Genomic DNA, 24685 nt, shown 5'->3' on the forward strand with positions numbered 1-24685 from the left:
CTATACAGATACTATTTTATACTAAATATGAGGTATAAATTTTACAGGGTATAATTTATACCAACAATAAAAATATAAAAAAACACTATTGATATAGTTTATTAACACTATTGATATAGTTTATTAACCAAACATATCCATAGTATATATATCCTTACTTAATAGGAGAATTCAAATATTCCTCTATAGATTTGAATGATAATGGTTTAACTATTTAAAAATTGTAAATATCTCTTAATTTATCTCAATCTTATAACAAATAAATATTAAAAATTAATCTAAAATATATTTTAGTCTATCTCTCTTTTACTCTTACTTCAACGAATCAACAATTAATTTCAATTGATCACACACATTTTATCCATCGTCAAAACCCAATTACTAACCCTCCAACAGACCCCTTATCTTCTCACTCACACTTTTTCATGTCTCTTTATCTCCTCTCATTGCGTTTTTATCTTTTCGGCAAACCACCCATTGACCATAATCTTGTGACTCACACTTTTTCATATGTCTCTTTATCCCTCGACAAATCACTCACCAATCTTAATCGACATCTTTTTTACTTCAACTTCAACAAATCAACAATCAATCTCAATTGATCACAGACCTCTTATCCAAAATCAAACTAACCACTAACCTCCAATTGACCCTCATCTTGTGACTAACACTTTTTTATATGTCTCTTTATCCTCTCAGCCGAAAAACCACCCACCACCCAACCTTCGTCTCATGATCTCACACTTTAAAATGATCGTCAAACCAACAACTAATTCCGAATTCACACTCAACAAACCGCCCACCACCTGACCTTTATCTTGTGACCTCACACTTTCAAATGTTCGTCAAACCAATCACTAATTCTGACCTCACACTTTTAGATGTCTCATATTCTTTGTTTAAAAGTTGCGTCACCATATATTATAGTCAAGAATGCATTTTTGAAAATCTAAATTTGTATGTTTTCGAATTCGTTCCTGCTCTTAAACATGAAATGTGAACACTTTAACCGCTAGAACACTTGAGATTGTTGAAATAATTTTATTATTTTGTGTATGTATATATATTTTGTACTTATTATTTATTATAATTAATTAATTTTTATACTAACTAAAAAATTATTTATATTCATAAAGAAAATATTATATATATATATATATGATGAGAGAAAAAATGTATGATAAAAAATAAAATGTATGATAAAAAATAAAATGTATTTATATAAAATTAATGATAAAAAATAATATCTATAGATAATTAATAAGAGAGAAAATAATTAGAAAATAAAAATTAGTTATTATTATTTATAAAACTTATATATATATATATATATATATATATATGAGTAATGATACATAAAGCACTCTTATACATATACAGCACATTTGCATAGCACCTACCTCATTTAAAAAGATAGAGAAAATATATCTTAAAAAAGTTACAAGAGAGTATTTTTTTTTTTCTTTTCCAAATAAGGTAGGTGCTATGCGAAGGTGGTGTATAAGGTATAAGAATGCTGTATATATATCATTATTCTATATATATATTATTATATTATATTTATTATATATATAATTATTAATAAGACAATATATATTTTATATGATTAGTAAAAGAAAAAATATATAATAAAATATATTTATATAAAATTAATAATGAAAGAAAATATATATAATATAGACTTATTCATATATATATATATACATAATTATATATAATATTACATATTTATTTATTTTTTATATATATATATATATAAATAATTTTTTTTGTTATAAAAAGTATTATTTTTAAATTTGTTATTTTTATGTCTTCTTTGTTGTACTTAAATAATTTTTTTTTTTATTTTGAATATAAATGGACTTTTTTAAAAATAACAATTAATTTCTTTTTATATTTTTTTTTAATTTTTTTATCATCATATGTAAATATATATAATATATATATATTTTATTTTTTCTTATTAATTTATATATCTCCCATCTTACCTATATAATTTATTTTATATAATTATTATTAATCATATAAATATATAAGAATATATATATATATTAGAAGAGATAAAATAATTATTATAAAAAGAGAATTTATCCTATGACAGGAATGATTTTGATAAATTTAAATTTAAAGTATTATATATATATATATATATATATTATTATTATTATTATTAGATAGATGGTCGTGATGTGTTTAAATTTAAAGTATAATTATAATTATAATTATAATTATATATATATATATATATATAAATGTATTATTAAATTAAATTTAATAAATAAAATATAAAATTATGAGTAATCAATTGTTTTTAATATGATACTGTAGTTTTGAAATATACATAGAAATGAGCAAACTCTACATCATAATAAGCGATCGACAGAAAGATAGAGGCGGACGAAGCGGCCGGAGTCTGGCAGCTTAACCCCCAAATCCGACTATAGTAGCATCTGCTAATTCTCGGGTAAATCTTTCTCTGTTTTACTTCAAATTAGGTCTTGTAATTTGATTATATAGATCACCAACAAATTATCAATGATTCATGTTCATCATTAACATATTACTTATTTCCTCGAGAGTTTCCTGCATTTTGTTGAGATTCATGAAGTAGGTATCAACCGCGTGAGACAACTGGTTCAGAAATTTATGGGTTATATGCAGCTTACATTGAATTCGTGTAAACCACTGTTTTTGCCTCCATTGTTTGCAGTTTCTTAGGGTTTAGAAAGTTGGGTGAACTAGATTTTAGTCTCAAATGACACGGGTGAGAATCAAAGGCTTACATTTTGTTTGTTTGGAACTAGGATTGAAGCATACTGTACTTTGTTTGAAAGATTTGAATAAGAGAATTTTTTATGGGTTTTTACAGATTTATTTGCAGCTTACATTGAATTCATGTAAACCACTGTTTCTGCCTTCATTGTTTGCAGCTTCCTAGGGTTTAGAAAATTGGGTGAACTAGATTTTAGTCTGAAATGACATGGGAGATAATCAAAGGCTTACATTTTGTTTGTTTGGAACTAGGATTGAATCATACTGTACTTTGTTTCAAAGATTTGAATAAGATGGTTGATTTAGTTCAGCTATCTTCTTCCTTTAGTAGGATATCAAAAGCTTCTCTTCTTTCTGCTTTCAGGTCTAGAGCTATGAATTGGGTTCAGCGAAAAATATACCTGTACAATGTCACATTTGGGCTCTATATGTTGGACTGGTGGGAGCGGTGTCTTTTCAGTATCCTCGATATTTGTCAAACAATTTTTTCATATAACCATTGAATCTATACAGGGGTATTACTAAAGCAATTCTCGAAGAGGATAATAAACTATATGTTTGTTTCTTCCTATTCATCTTTAATTACAAAATTCTCAGTAGTTAGCTATGAATTACGTAACTACTTGAAATTGATAAGTTTGAAGCCTTGACATTCTATTAGACACTCTGGTGCTTATGCTAATTTGGTATGTTTGCTACAACAGTTTTCAACACGCCACTCAGTTCTATACGAGGTGTGTAATCATTTCCATATTTTAATACAGATAACATGGAATTTGTAAGTGGTTGAAGATTTGGGTAGAGGGGGGCTAATTAAACCACCTTTCTTACATTGATCAATATCAACTTGCAACATTTATTCATAAGTATTGTCTATAATCCTTTTATCAATTGAACTCATTATAAATGGTATTTTCATAAATGTCAGTCATATCATATTAAGAAATAACTGCTTCTCAAGTTGTTTGAAGGATGAATAATCAGAATCCATGCACAAAAATTGTTATACAAGGTCACTTTTATGGGTTATTCCCTTACCCATGATAGCTAAAGTGGTAAGATTAATGTTGAACTAAGACTCTAAGAGGCTGATGTTTCATGTTCGATTCACTTTGACTGAAGTGTGGATGTCGGTGGAATGTTGTGTTAGCCTCTTTCAGATAAAAAAAACTGTACTTTTTTAGAATGCTTATTTTCATTAGCCTGTTTTGCTATCGTTTGAAAAATTTCTAGCATTTGTTGAAGAGCTGGTTTGGTTCTGGTGTTTTTTCCAAATAAAAGGGATACAGATTTTTTTCATGAAAATATTGTATGATGTGTAAACATGAATTATTTTTAGTTTTTGTGTTGTTTTTGCTAATAAGGTTATTTCAGTGCTGCTTATGAAGAAAGAAGCAAGAATTGGCTCGGCTTTTTTAGGGTTTTACATAATTTCATTGTTTTTCTTTCAGATTCAGCCTTGATAAACTACCACAGCAAGGATCAACCTATCGATAAATCTTGACGAACCGGGACAGTCTCCTGCTAATGTGATTAGCTCATCTGTGTTATATTTGTAAGTTAATTTTATTTGAATACGAGGAGTTTTGTTGAAATTGGATGTTATAGACAACAATCTTATGGTCTTTTTTAGTATGAGGATTATGAATAGGATGCTTCTTTTGTGTTATCAATAATCTAAATTATACTAATATGTATTCATATCAAACCTCCTTTTCCTTTCTAAAGAAAACTTTCATACAAGATAGTTTGTATTTTGTCCCTTTGAACTTTTTAATTGTTTTGATTTTACCCCCTAAAACTTTTGTGGGGTTTTTGTTAATTATTGGTAATATTAAAAGATGAATGAATTCTTATTTTATCACGATATTAATTTAGATGAGATAATATAACTTAATTATATCAATAATAATCTTGTCTTATTCTCAAACTAAATTCAAGGACTATTTATCAAAGTAAAGTTCTTAGTCATATATTGATTAAGAATTAATGTCATGTTACCCACTCACCCGAGGATTCATGTTCAATTCTTGGTTTATTCGAATAAAATAGAGGTTAAGATAATATGATTTATTTATTTTAATTGTGCGCTGTCACAAATTTATGATATTTAATTGAAAGAATACTTATGTTTGTTAATATTAAGAATATCTTTCATGAAAATGACTAGTTTTGACATGATATAAGCATGTAATGTATGAACATGAAATATATTATTATTTTTTAAGGTAGAAGATTGGAAAAGAGATTTGCTATGAGATTTATATTCTTTCTATAAAATGTTTTTTAATGGAAAGATTCGAACTTGTGCAATAATCCATTAGTAGCATTAAAAACAATTTAATCCCTTGTTATTGGTGATATAGAACAATTATTTTCCCTTTTTAATATATAAACTCAATTTTATTGATTCGTTTAAATCATTATTGGGAGTCTGTATAAAAGTTTGGTAGCAAATTATTGGGATGTTATTATACTTTTAGATAAAATATTTTAGTAATTACTATTTTTGAAAGTTTTATTTTTATTTTTTCTATTTGAAGCTTGTTTGATCTTGGGTTATTAAGGTAATTTAATGAAAAAATAGTTATTTGAAATTATTATTATTTTAAAATTATATTTAAAAGTCTATTAAACAGTCAAATGATACAAATTTTATTTATTAAAATGATAAAGTATATAAGGAAACACAGAGTGGGAGTTATAGTTGATTATGTATTTTTAATGGAACATTTATATACTATAAAAACATTGAAAATGTGAATAAAAAAAAAAAGTTCTACCCACATATAACATTGACGGATTTTAACTCACCAAGTGAAAAGAGCCGATTTAAAAAACTAAAAAATTCGGTTTAAAAGATAAAAAATAAAATTTTTATTTCACTTGTTGGAGTAATTTCTACGTTTGAATCAAATCCAACAAGGGTTTTTGACTTTTTTATTATTTTTTTTTTAAAAAAATATAACTATTTGAACTTTTAAACATAAATAAAATTTAAGAAAAAAAGTTGTATTTAATCTTTAAATTTTGTAAATTTAAAACATAATTATTTTAATGATTTTAAGTAATTTAATATTTGAAAATATAATAAAGAATTTGAATTCTTATTTGTTGATAAAAAAACAAATTAATTTATTTAAAATGAAAATTAAAATATTTTTATTTATAAATTAAGTAATTAAACATATGGGTAAGTTAGGTATATTCTTTTTGATTGAGCTAACTCTATCTCATAGTCTTAATCTTGAATTGAGTATTTAAATAATTTTATTTTTAAAAGAATCAAATAATATATTAACCAATTTCTTAATTTGAAAATATAATTTCTAATACAAATTGATTAACCCTAAATAAAATTTAAAAGTTTATAAATAAAACAATAATTTTCAAAAGCATTTGGATTAAAATGCACGACAAATGGATATTCGACACGTGCATCTAGAAGGAATCCACGTCATCTGAGCTGTGAATTGTGGTCACAGGGAATTATTTGAAACAGAGTTAAAAAGAAAAAGACAAGATGCTTTTCGTAACAAATAGTCCAAAATATGTTTAATCACCTACATCTCGGATCACTTTATGCTTCATACACCTCCAATCGTGTCATCTTCCTGTATTGACACGTGTCCGTTTGTTCTAATCAACCGCCATTCATCTCCCCTAACCTTTGAATGATATGTGAAATGAAATCAGATGAGAGATGGCCTACTGAATCAAATTCCTAATCGGAGAGCGCGAGAAACTTCTATGGTATGTATGATTCTGAATTCTTCGATTTCATATCATTCTTGTTCTAGCTTGATCATTGATCATTGATCGTTCTTTTGTATCTGTTATGAGCTTGAAGAATCGCCGTCATTCATCGTCAATGGACATATATGAATAGTAGTGGTAACATCGTCTGTTTCAATTGATTTATAGTAGAAGTGTTTGTTTGAATGATCTATGTCGGATTATAACTTGAAGTAACGTTAATAATCTAGCTAGTGAGCAGCTATATCAATCATTACACTTGATTGATCGTTTTTTGTATCTGTTTTGAACTTGAAGAAGCGCCGTCATTCATCATCTATGGACATATATGAATAGTAGTGGTAACATCGTCTGTTTCAATTGATTTGTACTAGATTCCTGTTTAATAATCTATGACGGATTATGATCTTGAACTAATGTTAACAATCTGGCTAGTGAGCAGCTATATCAATCATTACACTTGATTGATCGTTTTTTTGTATCTGTTTGAGCTTGAAGAAGCGCCGCCATCCATCTATGGATACAATTGATAGTTGATTTCATATGGAATTGGTAACAATATTGTTTGTTTCAATGAATTATATTAGATTCCTATTTAACAATCTAGCTTGTGAACAGCTATATCAATACACTTGATTGATCGTTTTTTTAAAACTATTTTGAGCTTGAAGAAGCGCCGTCATCCGTCTATGGATACACTTGATAGTTGATTTCATATTGAATTGGTAACAATATCGTTTTGTTTCAATGGATTTATACTAGATTCTTATATGTCGGATTATAGTCTTGAACTAACATTAACAATCTAGCTAGTGAACAGCTATATCAATACACTTGATTTTGATTGTTTTTTGTATCTGTTTTGAGCTTGAAGAAGCGCCGTTATCCATCTATGGATACAATTGATAGTTGATTTCATATGGAATTGGTAACAATATCGTTTGTTTCAATGAATTATATTAGATTCCTATTTAACAATCTAGCTTGTGAACAGCTATATCAATACACTTGATTGATCGTTTTTTTTTTAACTATTTTGAGCTTGAAGAAGCGCCGTCATCCGTCTATGGATACACTTGATAGTTGATTTCATATTGAATTGGTAACAACATCGTTTTGTTTCATTGGATTTATACTAGATTCCTATATCTCGGATTATAATCTTGAACTAACGTTAACAATCTAGCTAGTGAGCCTATATCAATACACTTGATTTTGATCGTTTTTTGTATTTGTTTTGAGCTTGAAGAAGCGCCTTCATCCATATATGGATACACCTTATTGTTGATTTCATATGGAATTGGTAACAATATCGTTTGTTTCAATGGATTTATACTATATTCCTATTTAATAATCTAGTATTTACATGATCTATGTTGGATTATAATCTTGGACCAATGTTAACAATTTAGCTACTGCGGGGCATGACTGTGGGGGTGTCATGCTAATTCTCCATTAATTAAAAAAAAAAAACAATCTAGCTAGTGATTAGCTATATCAATAGACTTGATTTTGATCGTTTATTTTTGTATCTGTTTTGAGCTTGAAGAAGCGCCAACATCCATCTATGGATACACTTGATAGTTGATTTCATATGGAATTGGTAACAATATCGTTTGTTACAATGGATTTATACTAGATTCCTATTTGATAATCTAGTGTTTGCATGATCTATGTCAGTTTATAATCTTGAACTATCGTTAACAATCTAGCTAGTGGTGAGCTATATCAATACACTTGATTGAACATTGTTTGTATCTGTTTTGAGTTTGAAGAAGTGCCGCCTTCCATCTATGGATACACTTGATAGTTGATTTCATATGAATATTGGTAGCATCGTCTGTTTCAATGGATTTATATTAGATCCCTATTTAATAATCTAATGCTTGGATATACGTTGGATTATATATGTGAACTTATTTTGAATTGTTAGTAATCGGCAGTGAGTCATAAGGACAGCAAAATATCAGAAAATTATGTTTGAGGAAATTTAGCAGTAGATGTCCATTCAGATTACTGCTGAAGTCTTTTTAGTATAATTCAATTTAGGAAGATTGAGATGTCCATTCAGATTACTGTTGAAGTCTTTTTAGTATAATTCAATTTAGGAAGATTGGAATCACGCTCTGTAGGATTTGAACCAACGACATTGGGTTTTGGAGACCCGCGTTCTACCGAACTGAACTAAGAGCGCTTTTGTAATAGATAGATAAGACTGTAAGTAAAGAAAATTATTCTTTTTGGCAGTATACTTCCTCTTGATGTTAATTGGTCATCCACATCATATCTTATGTAGATGTACAGAAACTTATGTTTTGAAGTCTATCCTGATTCCAGGTAGTTGAGTTTGAGTTTGAAGTCTTGATCATATACACGTGGGAAGTTCATGTGCTCGTTCATCTGATGGATTCAAATTTTAGTTTCCAGAGTTTATTTTCTTAACTCTTACTGTTTTTTGTGGTAGATGGGGGTATAATTACTTGGAATAAGAAACTCATTTCCTTGGTATGGAAAATGAAAAATATTAGAGTTGTCTAGCTGCAGTTGAGAAATGAGGAACTTGTCCTGAGACTGTATTTACCAGAGATGTCTCAGATACTTATACTATTTTTAATGGGTCAAAAGTATTTGCTAATTTCCTAGTTGCGTAGGCAGTTTTCTGTTAAAGAATGTGCTACTTAATGATTTTCTTTTCAGCCTCTACATCCAAATTCACAGATATCAAATGTTGTTTATTTTCGAATTCATTTATTATGTTCATATCACCGGTTAGGAGGAAAGATTTTCCATACTATATGTTTTATTTTGGAATTCACTTATTAAGTTCATATCATCAGTTAAGCAGACTATATGCTATTTCTTTTGTGTTTCTTCTTTTCTAATGCTCAATATGCAGGAAGTCTAATGCCATCACTTTCTTTTTCAGATTTCAAACAAAGAGAAGTGATCAGAAGTACAAGAACTTTTAGTGACACGAGAATTTAAGGTTCATTAGGAATCAGGTTTATCACATGTTTCAGATTTCATCTTTATCTATCTAATCTTAGTTTGGTTGCTCAGTCAACTCAAGAATGGACATAAATGAATTGCATCCCTATACAAGATGGAGCAGGTCATCCAAGATGAGTTTTCTAGTCATCTCAATTTTCTAGTTTATTCAGTCATTCTCAATCATGGACAGCTGTGACAGGTACGTTTTCGCCTCTGCTTTCATTTTTACAAAGGGCAGAAATGATGGTAGTTAACCAGCCCATGTTTTTGAAGGTTGACCTCTAGTTTTTGTTGTCCAGCCAAAAAGTGTTCTCAAATGGTGACATCTATGTTGGGAACTTCAAGGGATTTCTTCCTCATGGTAAGGGTAAATATATCTGGTCGGATGGGACTGCTTATGAAGGTAGCTGGGAAGGAGGTAAAATTACTGGCAATGGAAAGATGATTTGGCTTTCGGGTGCAACTTTTGAAGGGGAGTTTTCTGGAGGTTACCTTCATGGTTATGGGACTTTTACTAGTGCTGATGGATCTGTATATAGAGGAGCATGGAGGCTGAGTCTCCAGCATGGTATTGGCAGGAAGCAATACAGTAACTCAGACATCTACGATGGTTCCTGGAAAGAGGGGTTGCCTGAAGGCAGAGGGGGCTATGTCTGGAAAACTGGCACTAGATATATAGGGAACTGGAAGTCTGGGAAGATGTGTGGTAGAGGGGTTATGCAATGGGAGAATGGAGATTTATTTGATGGCTCTTGGTTGAATGGTCTTAGACATGGCTCGGGTTGTTATAGATTTGCAGATGGAAGTTACTATTTTGGGACATGGACTAAGAACCTAAAGGATGGACGGGGAACATACTATCCTGCTAGAAACAAGCACATATCTACAGTGAAGTGGTCTAGCTTTTCTGCTCGTAAATACATTAGTAAACGCTTTCTATCTCATAGTTCATCCATGAGCTCCGTGGAGAGTCTCATTTCATCTCCAAGGGTCAAGCGTAGTATTTCTGAGAAGTTGACTGTTAACGGCTCCAGAAGTAACTTAGATCAAATATGTAATGGGGCGTCGATTATGAATGGAGATTGGAGTGTTGGTGATTCTGGTGGAGGATTCTCATCACTTCACTCTAACTTCATTTTGTCACAAAGCGCTTATGAGGGTCAAACTGAGGTTAATGGGACAATTGTGTATGAAAGAGAATACATGCAAGGGGTTTTGATTAAAGAAAGGGCAACTAAATGTGAAAGGAGACCACACAAAAGTATAAAAGTTAATAAGTTTCAGACTGAAGAAACAAGAAAGAAGTCGGGTGCTAATGATGCTAAAAAAAGCAAGAGTTACAATTTGATGCTAAATCTGCAACTCGGTATCAGGTGAGGAAATAATGAAACCAGTTTTCCTCATTGCAACTACTGATATTTGTTAATCTGAATGATCTAGATGAATCCAAATATAACCCTTCATCAAACAAGGTTTATATGTGAACCTGTCATTTCAATTTCTGATTTTAAGTTTACAGGTACACTGTGGGCAAGATTACACCAGTGCCCATGCGAAAAGTAAGGGATTCCGATTTTGGAGCTCAGGCTAGAATAAGAATGCATTTTCCTAGAAAGGGTTCTCAGCTTACACCTCCACACTATTCAGTTGACTTTTACTGGAAGGACTACTGCCCTATGGTTTTCAGGTGCTCAATAGTATTATTCTATACCCTTATACTAACATGATCTTGAAAGTTATCTCTGTGTTGTCATTTATTTCTCTTGATGCTCCTTGTTGTTTTTGAAACTGAATTAACTCACAGCACATGTTTTGTTTAGCAAATGAGAGTCAGACTCCAGATCTAAGTTATAAACTTTAGAGAAGGTGTTAAAACGCATCTTGCGCTCTTTTTAATAAATGTTGACATTTTTCAAAAAAAAACTTTAGAGAAGGCGTATTGAGAGAAATATTTATTGATGGGAAAGTTTTTTTTTCCTTTGGGAAATTGTATGCCTATTTTTATTTATAAGCTACACAAAGATAAAAGATATCCTTATATAATAAAATTCAATATTATGGGAGTCCTATCTGGTCTACTGAAATTTCTCTCCAAACCAAGTTGCTAAAAAACTATAGATAGGCGATTTGATTACATTAGAATTTCACTCAAATTTGGGATAACAGGATAATGACAATATTACCAAATTCAGTATTTTAGAAGTTTCGAGTCTTGGTACTTTCTATTTTCCCTTATAAGGGCTCATATTACACCCTTGTAAGCTTGTGAATTCAGTTATATTGATAGGTACAGGACATATAGTATGAATTAGTTGTCTCACTCCTGGATACCTTCTATAGGATGTTGAGGGAGATGTTTAAGCTAGATGCTGCAGAGTACATGATGTCTATCTGTGGCGACGATGGTTTGAGGGAGCTTTCTTCTCCAGGAAAAAGTGGCAGCTTCTTTTATCTTTCAAAGGATGACAGATTTGTAATCAAAACTCTGCGAAGATATGAAGTGAAGGTATGAATTCCAAATAAATATGTATACATTTCAACTGAAAATCTTCCACCAAGATTCTTCTTTTTTTTTTTTCCTTGTTTGAATAACCAGTTCACCAGTCCTCCCTGAATACCCAGATAAATTAAGGGAAGGAAAAAGAGAAAATAGAAACAATGAAGGGCATACATGAATGGATCTCAGTTTAAATACATATTTTGTTTTCTATCTTTACATCTAAGAGTTTCCGAATGGGGTGGCCTTCAAAAAATTGTAATCGACTTTGAATATCACAGAGAATAGAATGGCCTTCTGTTTTCCGGCTAGTGTTGACTATACTCCTTTGATTTGGAAAAAACTCCAATATTTAGTCACTGTTTCTCACCATAATCTGAGTCCGAAATCACTCATCAAATGGACTCAGTTATCTAACATGAGAACAAGAAAACCGAATGTAGTCTCACTCAGTTGGTAGTAACTCTATATCGTCTTTGGCAACAATTAGATTTTAAGCAATCCGACTCTCAAAGAATAACAACTACCTCCTTAAACTTTGTGCTGCTCACTGCATGTCAGCTACCTTTTTCTAACTTTAAAGTTTTTCTTTTGAAGGATACACCTTTTTTCATTATCCGTGGTTGATGCGAAAGTCGCATAAACCGTGGTGAAACATCCAAGTACAAGTCACGACATAAGTTCCACGAGCTAATCAAAATGATAAACAGACAAATACAAATCAACCAGAGAGATCAAAAAACTAAGTCAAGTTTAAATGTCCAATTCTCAAAAGAACTTAGGTCAACATGGAGCTTCATGTTTGCTAGGCTTTGCTCCTTTCAGTTTTAAAATATGCTGGACTGCCCCTAGAGTGAACTTTTTTTTAATCTATATTCAGTGGAGGTCTAACCTAATAGGAAACTACTATTGAAGAAACTTCAGAGATGTACTACAAGAAGCCAATTGGTAGTAATTGAGCCAAAGATGTATACAGTGCCTGATTGTTCTCAAGCCATTATTTAACATTGTCTTGGTTGTATGCACAGTTCCTTTAATTTTTACTTCACTTACTCTTACACAGAGATTAAGAGAAGTGGGTGAGAATATTTGATGACTGAAATGCCCCCACTAGTTTGTCAAGAAGGTATATACGTATAATAAAGTTCTCTATAAATATTGAAAGTAAGTGTTCATTTGACTAGAAAAGTTCATTTGTGCTCTATTGCATGTAAAATGGAAAGGATGGAGTATTCGTTGCAACTACTAAATTTCTGTAAAATGCAATTAACTTTGTCTGATAGTACATTGAGCATTAATTATCTCATTCCTGCTTAATGAATTTTTGACTTTTTATTGTCAACAGACTCTACTGAAAATGCTACCCAGCTATTATAAGCATATTCAAGAAAATGAGAACACTCTCATTACGAAATTTTTTGGACTCCACAGAATTACATGGGGAGGAGGAAAGAAGGTAACTGGAGTCTACCCATGGTTTACATACTTAGTTCCCACAGTTCTTCCCCTGCATCCCACCTTTTTCTTTTCTTTGTTGTAGCTTTAGTTAATATACTGTTTTCAGGTGCGTTTTGTTGTCATGGGGAACATGTTCCTCACTGAGTTGCGAATACATCGTCGTTTTGATCTGAAAGGCTCAAGACAAGGAAGATTGACCAGCCCAGATAAGATTAGTGAAAACCCCACATTGAAAGATCTTGATTTGTCATATGAGTTTGAAATGGATAAGTTACTCCGAGGGGCACTTTTTGAGTATGTCCTTTCTTTAGCTTCTAAATGATTCTGTTTTTGTTTTCTTCGCTGCATCAGCTTGTTGCTACTAGTTGTTGTTTCTCAATTTATCCTCCTCTGCCAAAGACCAAAGCCTTATTTGATCTGGATAATAACCAAGTGATTATTTTCCAATAATCTTGTTCGATGTAGGTTATAGAAATCAAGTTATTTGGGTAAAAAGACTAGGGGTATATATTTATATATATTTTTAAATAGGTAGTATTTACTATTTTAGTTGATGATTTGAATGATAGATTGATGAGTAGATTGCTGATTGGATGGTGGATAGTCGGTTATTTGGAAATTTTCCAAAATAGCCCATGTCAATCAAACAAGGCCTAATACTCTCAGAGGGTAGACTGATACCTTCCGTTCATACCACAAAGCCTTCATGATTTTCCTGATTGAATAATCTGAAAAAGCCATAAGAAACTTCCATTAGATTATAATAACAACTGGAATAGAGTACTAAAATGTTCTTAACTTGTGTGAAAGCTGGCTGTGAAACTATAAGATAAGATCACAAAATGTAACTTCAATGTCATTGCCTTTGCCTTCTGAAACATTGATATAACCTATAAATCAATAGATTGCTTCTCTATTTGAAGATTATTGGTTTCTCAACTGAAATTTGGAAGTGCAAAAAAATGTTATGATTTCACTTCTTAAAACTGGGATTACACATGAGATGTCTGATCTTCCATTATTTTCTACCTTTCGGTCACACCATTGAAATACTGAAATCTCGATGATTTAACACTTTGATAATTGTGATATATTTTCTGGCATGTTTGCAGCCAAATCCATCTGGATTGCAAGTTCTTGGAATCCCAAGATATAATTGATTATAGTCTTCTATTGGGGTTGCATTTCAGAGCTCCTGACCATCTAACGGCCCTATTAGAGCCTCCAGATGAAATACACAAGCATGAGAACTTACCTCAAAATGATGGTAGACATTCCTTTCCATCTCTTATTTATAACTATATCTTTCTTGTCATAGTAGAAAATTTTCCAGCATCTAATTATGTCGTTGTTTGTTTGATCTGTGCATTTTTTTCCCAAATAGTATATGGATTTCAAATAGTATAGTGAAAGATTATTTTGAAATAAGCCCATATCAAAGAAGCCACAAATAACCCACATCAAACAATAGCATATCTGTGTTGGTTTTTTCTTGTGTCTATTATCATATTTCTACATACAATTTCTGAGATGCAATGCTATTGAATATTTGCTGTCCACTGACCATCTTCTTTTACGATAGTTGAACTAGCTTATATTTTAGATAAGATTCGAATGTAAATACAAGGGACTGAAAATGTAGGTAAAATAAGACTTGCAAATTTGATGTCAATATCAACATAGGCTTCTATTCAACTTATGAGGAAATAATAATATATTGTTGGCTAAAATCTTTCTTATAGTGAAGTAGTTGTGGAATTTAGATTGAATATTTGAATCGCATGGCTCTTATGGTGACGTTTTTGAGGTGTAGAATGGAAGAAGAAAGAATGGGAACATCCTTAAGGTTTTATTATAGTCTATTATCGTTTCAGGTTTTACATCATCTGGGGAACTCTTGATTCCTCCCAACGGTCTAATGCTAGTAACCCATGAACCAAGCTCTGTCAGCACTGCACCCGGTCCTCATATTCGTGGAAATACTTTGAGAGCTTACTCTGTAGGGGACAAGGAGGTTGATCTCCTCCTCCCCGGAACCGGAAGGTACTAAACTCCCTCCATCCATCCATAAATTAATTAAATCAAATTTGTCAAAAAATTTGGTTAGATTTTTTTATCTGAATGTGGATTCAGATTAGACCACATCTGGAAACTGAACTTGGTCAAACAAAGTGCTCATTTGATCCATCTTATTCATAAGCTTCTACATTATCTTGAACGAATAAGCTGAATCAAACAGGCCTAACGATTTTCTTCAGAGCGATTAGGAAACAAGCTACTAACCCAAATATTCAAAAAACTATTCCAGATCCGATACAAAAACATATACATGCATGAGCCTGTTCGAAAACACATTTTGGATTTGAATAAAAAGAACAATGTCAAGTATTTCATCTGCATGTGGCCCGAGATGAGATGAGATTACGTTTGAAACAGAACATATTTATACAGATTCAGAAATTTATTGATGGTTTTTCTGCTCATGATTAATGGGAGAATATAACATGTTAATGAAATATTGTGTAGGTTGCGTGTGCAATTAGGGGTGAATATGCCAGCCAAGGCCAGGAGACTTTTAAAAGACGAGTCAAACGAGTCAGATTCAGAAGTCGAACTATTCGAGGTATATGATGTAGTTCTCTATCTTGGAATAATCGACATATTACAGGAATACAATATGAAAAAGAAAGTCGAGCATGCTTGCAAATCCATGCGATACGATCCCATGTCGATATCTGCAGTGGAAACTAAGGTGTATTCAAAACGCTTCATCGATTTTCTCGAAAGAGTTTTTCCAATCAGCAGCCAATAAGGTGACACTTTGTAATGGTTTTGTCCATTATTTCTCCCCTTAATTTGGTCCTTTTGCAAGTGTGTGAGCAAATGGTGTAGATAGCTTTAATTTGTTAAGAGTATGTAATATAAAATGTAATCATTATCATCATTTCTCAATGGACATAAGATAGGAATAATGTCAATTAAAAATAATTATTAAATTTAAAATATGTATAATATATATAATATATGATGAGTTTTTAAATTAATATTATTTGTTTAGAGGGGAAAAGGGAGGGGGGATTGATTATTATATCACACCACCACCCACACAGATTCACAGACTGAAGCATTGATGTCACTCTTGTCTGTGGGTCCCATCTGCTTCATTCAGTGCATGGCTTTCACTGGCTTAGCAGACCAGACAATTTTTTCTAGCTTTTTTATATTTTCTTTCAGAATTATAGATATTTAATTTAAAGCATGATTATAATTAATATGTTTTTAAGGTCTCTGGCCCATATATCTCATATATAATAATAATAATCTATGGATATATTTAGGTTTTCATTCTCATATATATATGATTTAAAGGATTTTCCCTTGGTTTTGGTGACATATTTTGAATTGGATGATTTTAACATAACAGAAAAAAATAAGAAAATAACATAAAAAATTTAAATGTCAATAAGATTGTATTTTTTCTTACCAGACTCATTTTTCGGATCAAGTGCAGATGTGTATTTGTACCTATAATTTATCCCGCGATATTCTTGTCATTCAATCCATTTGATCTAGAAGTCTTCTATATTAGATAGAAAAACTCACATGTTCTTGACAATATCGCAATGAAAAAGAATATGATCAATGCATTTTTTTTCTTTTTAAACAAATGTTGCATCGGCTAACAATACAAAATTCCTTAGAAATTGTTATTTTATGAAGTTTTGACCTAACTAGCTAACTTCGTCTCCAAATTATCGGTAGAACTTCCCATTTAATATATAGGGTTTTTTAATAGAAATTATTACAGATTTTGACCCCATTATTAATATGGTTTTTTAATAGAAATTATTACAGATTTTGACTGAAAGGTTTAATAAAGACATTTTGGTAGAATTTTCATACTATGCAAATAATAATTGTTTTTATACCAGATTAGGTTTAGACTAAAACCATAACTCAAATCTTAAAAAGGCAAAAACTCAAACAAAGCATAGAGCTTCTTCTCCCAATGAATACATAATATTATGAGATCAGTTGGTCCATGAGAAGAGAGGAATCTTAGGTGGTCATGACAGAAGAACCAACCAAATAATGCATTAAAAGCTATCAACAACCATATTTTAAACCTACCCTCCTCCCTTATATAACATTTAATTCTTCAGTGTCTCAATGCATGCAAAAGCAAAACCCCCCAATAAATATTGGCTGTTTGAGACTGAACATTTTTTTTCTTTTGAGAGGGAAAGCACAATGAAATAGTGATCAATGTAAATAAATGAGTCTAAAGACTTGTTCGGTTTTGGATTTTTTTTCTTCTAAATTGCGCAATAACCCATAACCGAGCAAACCCTAATTTTATATAAATCTTAATTATGTTTGGAAATCAATATCATATATGTTATGAGTTAGTTGAATTAAAATCGGTTTTAATAGAGAAATTGAAATGAAATAGATATTATTATTGGTGACATATTGATGAATAAATTCGAGATGCAACAGATGAGGGGGTATTGAGTAGCTGATGATAACATTGTCAGATTCTTTCTTGACTCTCCTCATCATGGAGTACTCGATTACCTTTGGCCCCCCACCCACATTAATTACTTTAAAAATAATAATAATACATATAAATCATTTTGACAAATATATTAACTATACATATAACATCAAAGTAAACAAATATATTTAATATAGTAGTTGAGAAGAGCTTGTGGTTGTAATTAGACAAAAATATGATTATTAACTTTATTTACAAGTGAATTTTCTTCTTCTAAAGTAAGATATTCACACATGAGAGATTCGAGCCATATTTGAGTTTTTTTTAAGTTAAAACTCAGGGTTGGTCCGTAGTTTAGGATTTCTAATTGTTACATTTTATGTTGTATTGAAAATATATAATAATGTTGTATTATATTTAAGATGAGTAATATAATTTAGTTTGGTTAAATGCTATAATAATTACCTATTAGGTCAAAGGTTCAAATTTTTAGAAAGGTGCCTAGGGGAGGGGTGACACCCTAGACGACTGTCTAGCTGACTTTACTCCAGGGTTCGGTCATGTTAAAACCCGCATGAAAATATAAATATTAAGAAAAATGAAAAAGAATGAACAAATTTTTTTTAATAAATTTAATCCCTCAAAGAAACTAGCTCTAATCCAACAAGAAGAAAATTAAAGATCACCTAATGGTCTAAACATCAACAAATGTAGTTAATAAATGTCAATCACGATAACCCATATAAAAAAACAACCCTTTTTCAAAACTTTTCTTGTTTTTCCCTAGTCAAATAGTCAATCAAAATATGACATAAATTTACTGAAAATAAGAATCTTTTCATTAATACACCACACTAATGCCAAAATCTCATCAACTTTTAAAGGACAGTCCCATTTTTTTAATAATATCTTGGAATGCCCTTAAATTGACAATGGCATAAGGCATTAAATGTTTAAAATATTATTATAAATATATAGGTTAATTAATTAAACTGGTAGTAAATCAAGAAGATACAGACATAAGCAAGAAACTGATTAGCTTGACTCGATCCCTTTTTTTTATCTTGGGAATAACAAATTATAAATTTAGACTCCGTTTTTTCCGATGAATTATATTTATTTTATATAATAAAAAATCGACAAAAACAAATACAAGAGTCAAGAAACACACAAACATGAAGCATGCATGTGGAGGAGAGATCGAGTCAATTACTTTGTTTTTTTTTTTCTTTGAAAATTGGACCTATATATAAATATATAATTATGGTTTGTTTTATTTTACATTTGCATCATATTATAATTGTCAATGATATATGATATCAATTATTTGATTCATATACATTTTTTTAATAGATAAATTTTATTAGTAAAAACAAACACGGTCAATTTTCATGTTAATTTGATTTTTTTTCACTTGTGTGACTTATTGATATATTGTCTATTATTACCAATATATATGCTAACTAAACAATAAAAACATTTTTTTAAAGGATCTCTACTTTATGGATAAATTGGAGAAATCATATTATACAATTTAAAACCAACCAACATCCAACACATGGATTTAGAAGTCGATGTTCAATCAATAATTAAACGAAAGAATAACAAAATTAATAACAAAATGTTTTTTGGGGTGTATATCTAAATGTTTATGTATATATTGGTTGGAAATTTTATTTTCTTTTACATTTTATAATGTTGTATGATATTATGTAAGAAAGTGACAATTTCTGGTAGTGGTTCATGATTGTAAGAAAATCAATCTTCAAAGATCTTTGTGTGAATAATTAATTAATTGTTTATTATTCAAATCTTTTTCTTCTTTTTTTTTCAAAAATACCTTTAAGGCATAATTCGATAATCATATCTCAATTCAAGTGTGGTGAAACCCAATATTATATCATTTTTTTATTTTCATTATTCATTCATATATTTTTACAAAGATTTGTAAAAAGTAAAACTAACAAAAATAAAAAAAAAATAAAAAAATGGTTCCATTGTAGATGATGATCTAAGTATTCAAGTAATCTTAAATAAAAAAACTCAAAAGTACATCACTATTTTTGTTGAAAAGAGGAAACATAATTCATAGTCACATTTTTCTAAAAGATTACAATATATAAAAGAACATATATATATGTGATCAAAACACAACAAACATGCCATAATCTTATGCTCTCAAAATTAAACTAGAAGTTGGATCTTGATATACCCTTTGTGAGAGCATAACTTAATTATCAAAATGTATAACAACTTAATCAAAAGAACAATTCACAAACTCGATCCATTGGCTTGAAACCGATATAAATCCTCTCGATATGTGATAATCATTAGGTCAAAACCGTTTTCTTTCAGAAAATATAAATCACAATCCCGTGAAGATTACATATTCAACAAACCAAACAAAACCAAGTTATAACACGATTTGACACAAGTTTATCAAAACAAAATCAGCTAAAATTGATGTTGAACGGTTAGGTTACTAGCTCAATACCTGCATCAATCAAACCATAAATTCAAAGATCCATCTCTCTCTATTTATATATAGAGAGATCTTAAATTATTTATTTCATGAAGATAATTAATTAAAGATGGATCTTATATTTTAATAAATTAAAGAAATTAACATAATTATGTAACAGTACCTTGAACAATTAATAATAAATAATTGAAAGGTGGTGGTGGTGAAGACAATTAATATTATAGAGATATGATTTGAGAGGAATGAAGCCTGGTCCGATGATTTCAATGGGAGTCGGACCGAACCGGATCGGTTAATTTGTCCGGCCATCTCCACCGTTGAATATACATCGAGCCAGCCAACATCCCCCTCAAAACACTTTTCTCTCTCTAGATTGTTTCAAGAGCTTAGAAATGGTGAAAGATAGATCACGTCAAGGCTAAACCCTAATGAGAATTCCTTCATTTATAGATAGAGAGAGAGGAGAGAGAACATCTAAAAAACACTCTTTTTTCTTCTTTTTTTATTTGAAAATAAAATAAAATTAATTTTATTAATCTTGTATGTTTATTTGCAACTTGTGAACTTAAAAAAAATAATAATAATATATATATATATATATATATTTTTTAATCTTTTATTAATCATGTCATATGTTGGTAAGAGCCAATATTACTATCTAAACAATTATTATTTTCTAACTTAAATTTTTGGTCTAGAAAAAAAATCAATTATTATTATATTTTAAAAAAATTATAATTATATTAATTAAAATGTTGCTAATTATATAATTATATGTTCTAACCCATTAGTAATGACCATATATAGTTGAAGTTATTGATATGTATTAACTTTGTGTTTAGAAAAATAAATAAAAAAGAATTAATTAATTGTATGATCAGTGTAATATTAATTATTATTTAATGAGAATATGTTACAATAAAGAAATTTTATTAAATTAGAATGTGAATATAATTAGCAACAAATCAAAGATTTGATTTTGCTAATCATCTAAATCTGTCAATTAGGAATTAGGGTTGTACATGGGCCTACCGTGGGCTAGCCATTAGGGCTCTTGGATATTTCTTCATATTGGGCTTTGGACCAATGATCTTTCTAATTGGGCTCCATTTTTTTTAAATGATCTTGTTGATTTTCTACTTTTCCTATTAATCCTTTTTCTAATTTGAATAAAACAGAAGAAAATTATTAAAAGTTTTGATTTCTTTCATGTATAAGAACTTCTTTTTTATTTAATTTATAAAAAACAAAATATTAAAAATTAATTTATAAATAATATAAAATAATATTAATAATTAAATAAAAATTTACATAAACAAATTTATTTAAATTTCATAATAATAAATGATAATCTATAGCAAACTTCAAACTAATTAGACGGTTTCAAAAAAAGATTTATATTAGGGTTAAGTAAATCAATAAAAATAATGGGGTTAAAACTTAAAAGTATAATTTATTTTTATTTTCTTTTAGGCAAATCTTTTATAATTAAAGTTAGGGATGTTCTAGGGTTAAAAAACATTTTTTTTTTTTAAAAAAGAAGTTAAAAAAGTAAATTAAAGATAAAAAAGTTGATGAAACAAAATACAAATACAAAGTGACAACAACATAAGAACATTACCGACTCCCAATTTTCTGATACTTAAAACAAACTATTTTATTAACAAAAAAAGCATTAGCTTGCAACTCACATTATATTATATTATTATAATTTACCTCTTTTCTCTTATTATTTTCATTTACGGAGATAGATGTTTAAATTATTAATTACATGATTAAAATTTTATTAATTTTAAGCACCTTCAATTTTTATATATATGTATATATATATGGTTTCTAGTTTTAGATTTTATTTTTTCAAAACTAGAGTTTATTCTATGAATAACTTTTTACTCAATTGATGTTGTTTTTAATCTGAATACAGTCCTACAATTATAGTTTTTTTAATACAATTTATGGTTATTTAGTCTTCTATGCTACCTTTAAAATTTTAAAGCTTTATTTTTTCTTTAAAATTATATAATTTTTTTAAATTTTTTTGTGAGGAAAGATTTATTCGGTTTTATAATTAACCACTATTATTTATTTTAATATGTTTTTTAAGGAAAATTATTCGTTTAATCATTAAAACTCAATCGAGGACAGATTCCCATATTCAATCGCTGTAATAAATCGATCATAAAATATATTTGTTTACTTTTTCTGTTTGCTTGAATTATTTTTATAAAATGACAATTTAAAATTCTTAAATATCTTTTTATATGTGGGCCGCTGGTGGGCCCGTGAAACTAGACTCTCAGTCCGCAAGAGGCCCATGAAATGACACGGTATGGTCTCTATTCTTTAATCTATTATAATTATTTTAATTAAATCTAAAATAACATTTTTTTTTGTCATATGAAATTTATTTTTAGAATAATTTATTATCAAACAATCTATTATAATTGGACAAGTTTAAAAACACTTTATCCATATATGAGTAATCCGTATATAGAAAAAAAGATAACGGATAAATTTGATAAATGTGCATTACTTAACTATTTTCTTTATGAAATAAATATAATATAATATAAATAATAGTGGTTTAAATACAACGACAAAAATAATACAAAAACACGAGTATTCATCTCATCACTAAACATACCCAAAACAAAACGAGATTAAGAGAGTAATAATAAAAACATTAACCAAAAAAAGCTCACAAGAGTCACCATCGAATAAACCGAACATAAAATTTAGCATTATCGAAATTTGAAGATCATGTGACAACCTAGTTATGTTTTGTAACTGATCTAGTTTTAATTCACATCATGATAATAAATTGATGATGATTTTTAGCTTAGATGCATATTCAAAACATTTTGATTTTTGGAGATGTTCAATATCGGAAATCGAAGTATCGAGTTTTATTGAACTTAAAGTATTTTTCATGTTCACTCAATTCTCGAATGTTTTTTATACCAAAGTGCAAAACAACGAAAAAAAGAGAGGCTAAAATATTGCGAAAACACGAACACTAACCAACCAATTCAATTTACTTAAAGAAGTTTCAAGTGAAATCGAACTTTGTAGTCTTTCAATTTAACCTAAGTTAATGTCAAATTGCATAATTTTGAAGATAAAATATGATTCTAAGTTAACAATCAATCTTATATATACACATAAGACTTGTTGAAGAACTGCAATGATTTAGCAAGTTTGATCTAAATGTAATGAAAATCAAAGTGGAAATACTTTATTCTCTAATTACAAACATTATATAACACCAACATGAACTTAATTCATTGATTAATTAGCTCATGGATCTGTCAAGAAACCGAATGATGAACAACATATATATTCGAATAACATATTTGATAGATAGATAGATGAATTTGATCCAGAAAAACCTAAAACAAGGATAGAAACGGATCTCAAATTCAGATTCAGATTCATAATCATCTTCTCTAAGACGGATGGATCTTATTCGAATAAGAAGAGATACCTTTCCAAGCATTTTTCATAGATGCAGATGCAGAATTCATAGCGGTTTCCATATACTTCTTCGAAGTAATCGTAGCTGCTCTCTCCATCGAATTGCCCAATTTCCTAACCGAATCGGCCATCAATTCAAGGCTTCTAAGTTGAGATCGAGCTTCTATATCCATCTCTTCTTCAAACTTACGGAACTCTTCCATTGCACTTTCCATGGCGGAATCGAGCGATTCTTCTGCTTCTCTCAACGATTCTTCTGCATCTTCGGCTTCTTGCTCTTGTTCGAGCTCAAGTGCGGCCCATGCTTTGTAGGATTCTATCTCGAATAACTTCATTAGATCTTCGATTGTGGCTGGATCGAAGGTCTTGTCATGGAGTGCTTGATCTGAGAGGAAGGTGAAGTGAGAGAAGAGATCTTCCATTTTTATTGATTTGAAGATCGATCGATCGATCTGATCCTTGAAGAAGAAGATGAATGAATGGTGAATGAATTGGATTTGGTGGAGATATGGATCAGTACTACTAAATAGTCACCACTCTCACTCTCAGGTCTTGTTTGGTTACATATCTAACTATAACAACAATTTAGGGCCAATTTGATTAGGTTTGTGTAATAACTAATAAGCTGCAATTATATTTTTTAAGAATAAACTATCTCAAATAAATAAAATCAAACATTCCTTCAAATTTAAAGAAAAATTTGTATAATCTAAGTTAAATAAAAATAAATTATACTATCCAAAAATATTACTTTTAT

The 24685-nt window shown here is 29.6% G+C and overlaps 2 protein-coding genes, 1 long non-coding RNA gene and 1 other non-coding gene across 5 annotated transcripts; 2 read left to right on the forward strand and 2 right to left on the reverse strand.

The window, feature by feature from the left end:
* Nucleotides 1–2336: 2336 nt before the first annotated feature.
* LOC124944015 lies at nt 2337–4522 on the forward strand. Its single transcript, XR_007099786.1, has 4 exons — nt 2337–2464; nt 3137–3231; nt 3434–3506; nt 4224–4522. It is a non-coding gene; the product is annotated as an uncharacterized LOC124944015 (long non-coding RNA).
* A 1944-nt stretch (nt 4523–6466) lies between these two features.
* LOC124941249 (phosphatidylinositol 4-phosphate 5-kinase 8-like) lies at nt 6467–16462 on the forward strand. Of its 2 annotated transcripts, none has more exons than XM_047481545.1 (11): nt 6467–6525; nt 9455–9514; nt 9589–9718; nt 9819–10892; nt 11039–11206; nt 11860–12025; nt 13362–13472; nt 13581–13768; nt 14587–14741; nt 15349–15517; nt 16001–16462. In XM_047481545.1, the coding sequence occupies exons 3-11, from the start codon at nt 9702–9704 to the stop codon at nt 16284–16286; spliced, it is 2334 nt and encodes a 777-aa protein (XP_047337501.1). In that variant the 5' UTR covers nt 6467–6525; nt 9455–9514; nt 9589–9701; the 3' UTR covers nt 16287–16462. The 2 variants fall into 2 exon arrangements, with proteins under 2 accessions (XP_047337501.1, XP_047337500.1); XM_047481544.1 differs by having other exon boundaries at nt 6492–6666.
* On the reverse strand, nt 8649–8722 carry TRNAW-CCA. Its single transcript has one exon. It is a non-coding gene; the product is annotated as a tRNA-Trp (tRNA).
* A 7121-nt stretch (nt 16463–23583) lies between the features above and the next one.
* Nucleotides 23584–24449, reverse strand: LOC124941983. Its single transcript, XM_047482384.1, has one exon. The coding sequence runs from the start codon at nt 24348–24350 to the stop codon at nt 23901–23903; it is 450 nt and encodes a 149-aa protein (XP_047338340.1). The 5' UTR covers nt 24351–24449; the 3' UTR covers nt 23584–23900.
* Nucleotides 24450–24685: the final 236 nt, after the last annotated feature.

The sequence above is a fragment of the Impatiens glandulifera genome, chromosome 6, assembly GCF_907164915.1.
Source record: "Impatiens glandulifera chromosome 6, dImpGla2.1, whole genome shotgun sequence".
Classification (NCBI taxonomy): Eukaryota; Viridiplantae; Streptophyta; class Magnoliopsida; order Ericales; family Balsaminaceae; genus Impatiens; species Impatiens glandulifera.

Coding starts and splice junctions, on each gene's coding strand:
- LOC124941249 (XM_047481545.1), top strand. Junction 10,893..11,038: donor AATCTGCAACTCGGTATCAG/GTGAGGAAATAA, acceptor TTAAGTTTACAG/GTACACTGTGGGCAAGATTA. Junction 15,518..16,000: donor CTCCTCCCCGGAACCGGAAG/GTACTAAACTCC, acceptor AATATTGTGTAG/GTTGCGTGTGCAATTAGGGG.
- LOC124941983 (XM_047482384.1), bottom strand. CDS start 24,350: ATGGAAGATCTCTTCTCTCACTTCACCTTCCTCTCAGATCAAGCACTC.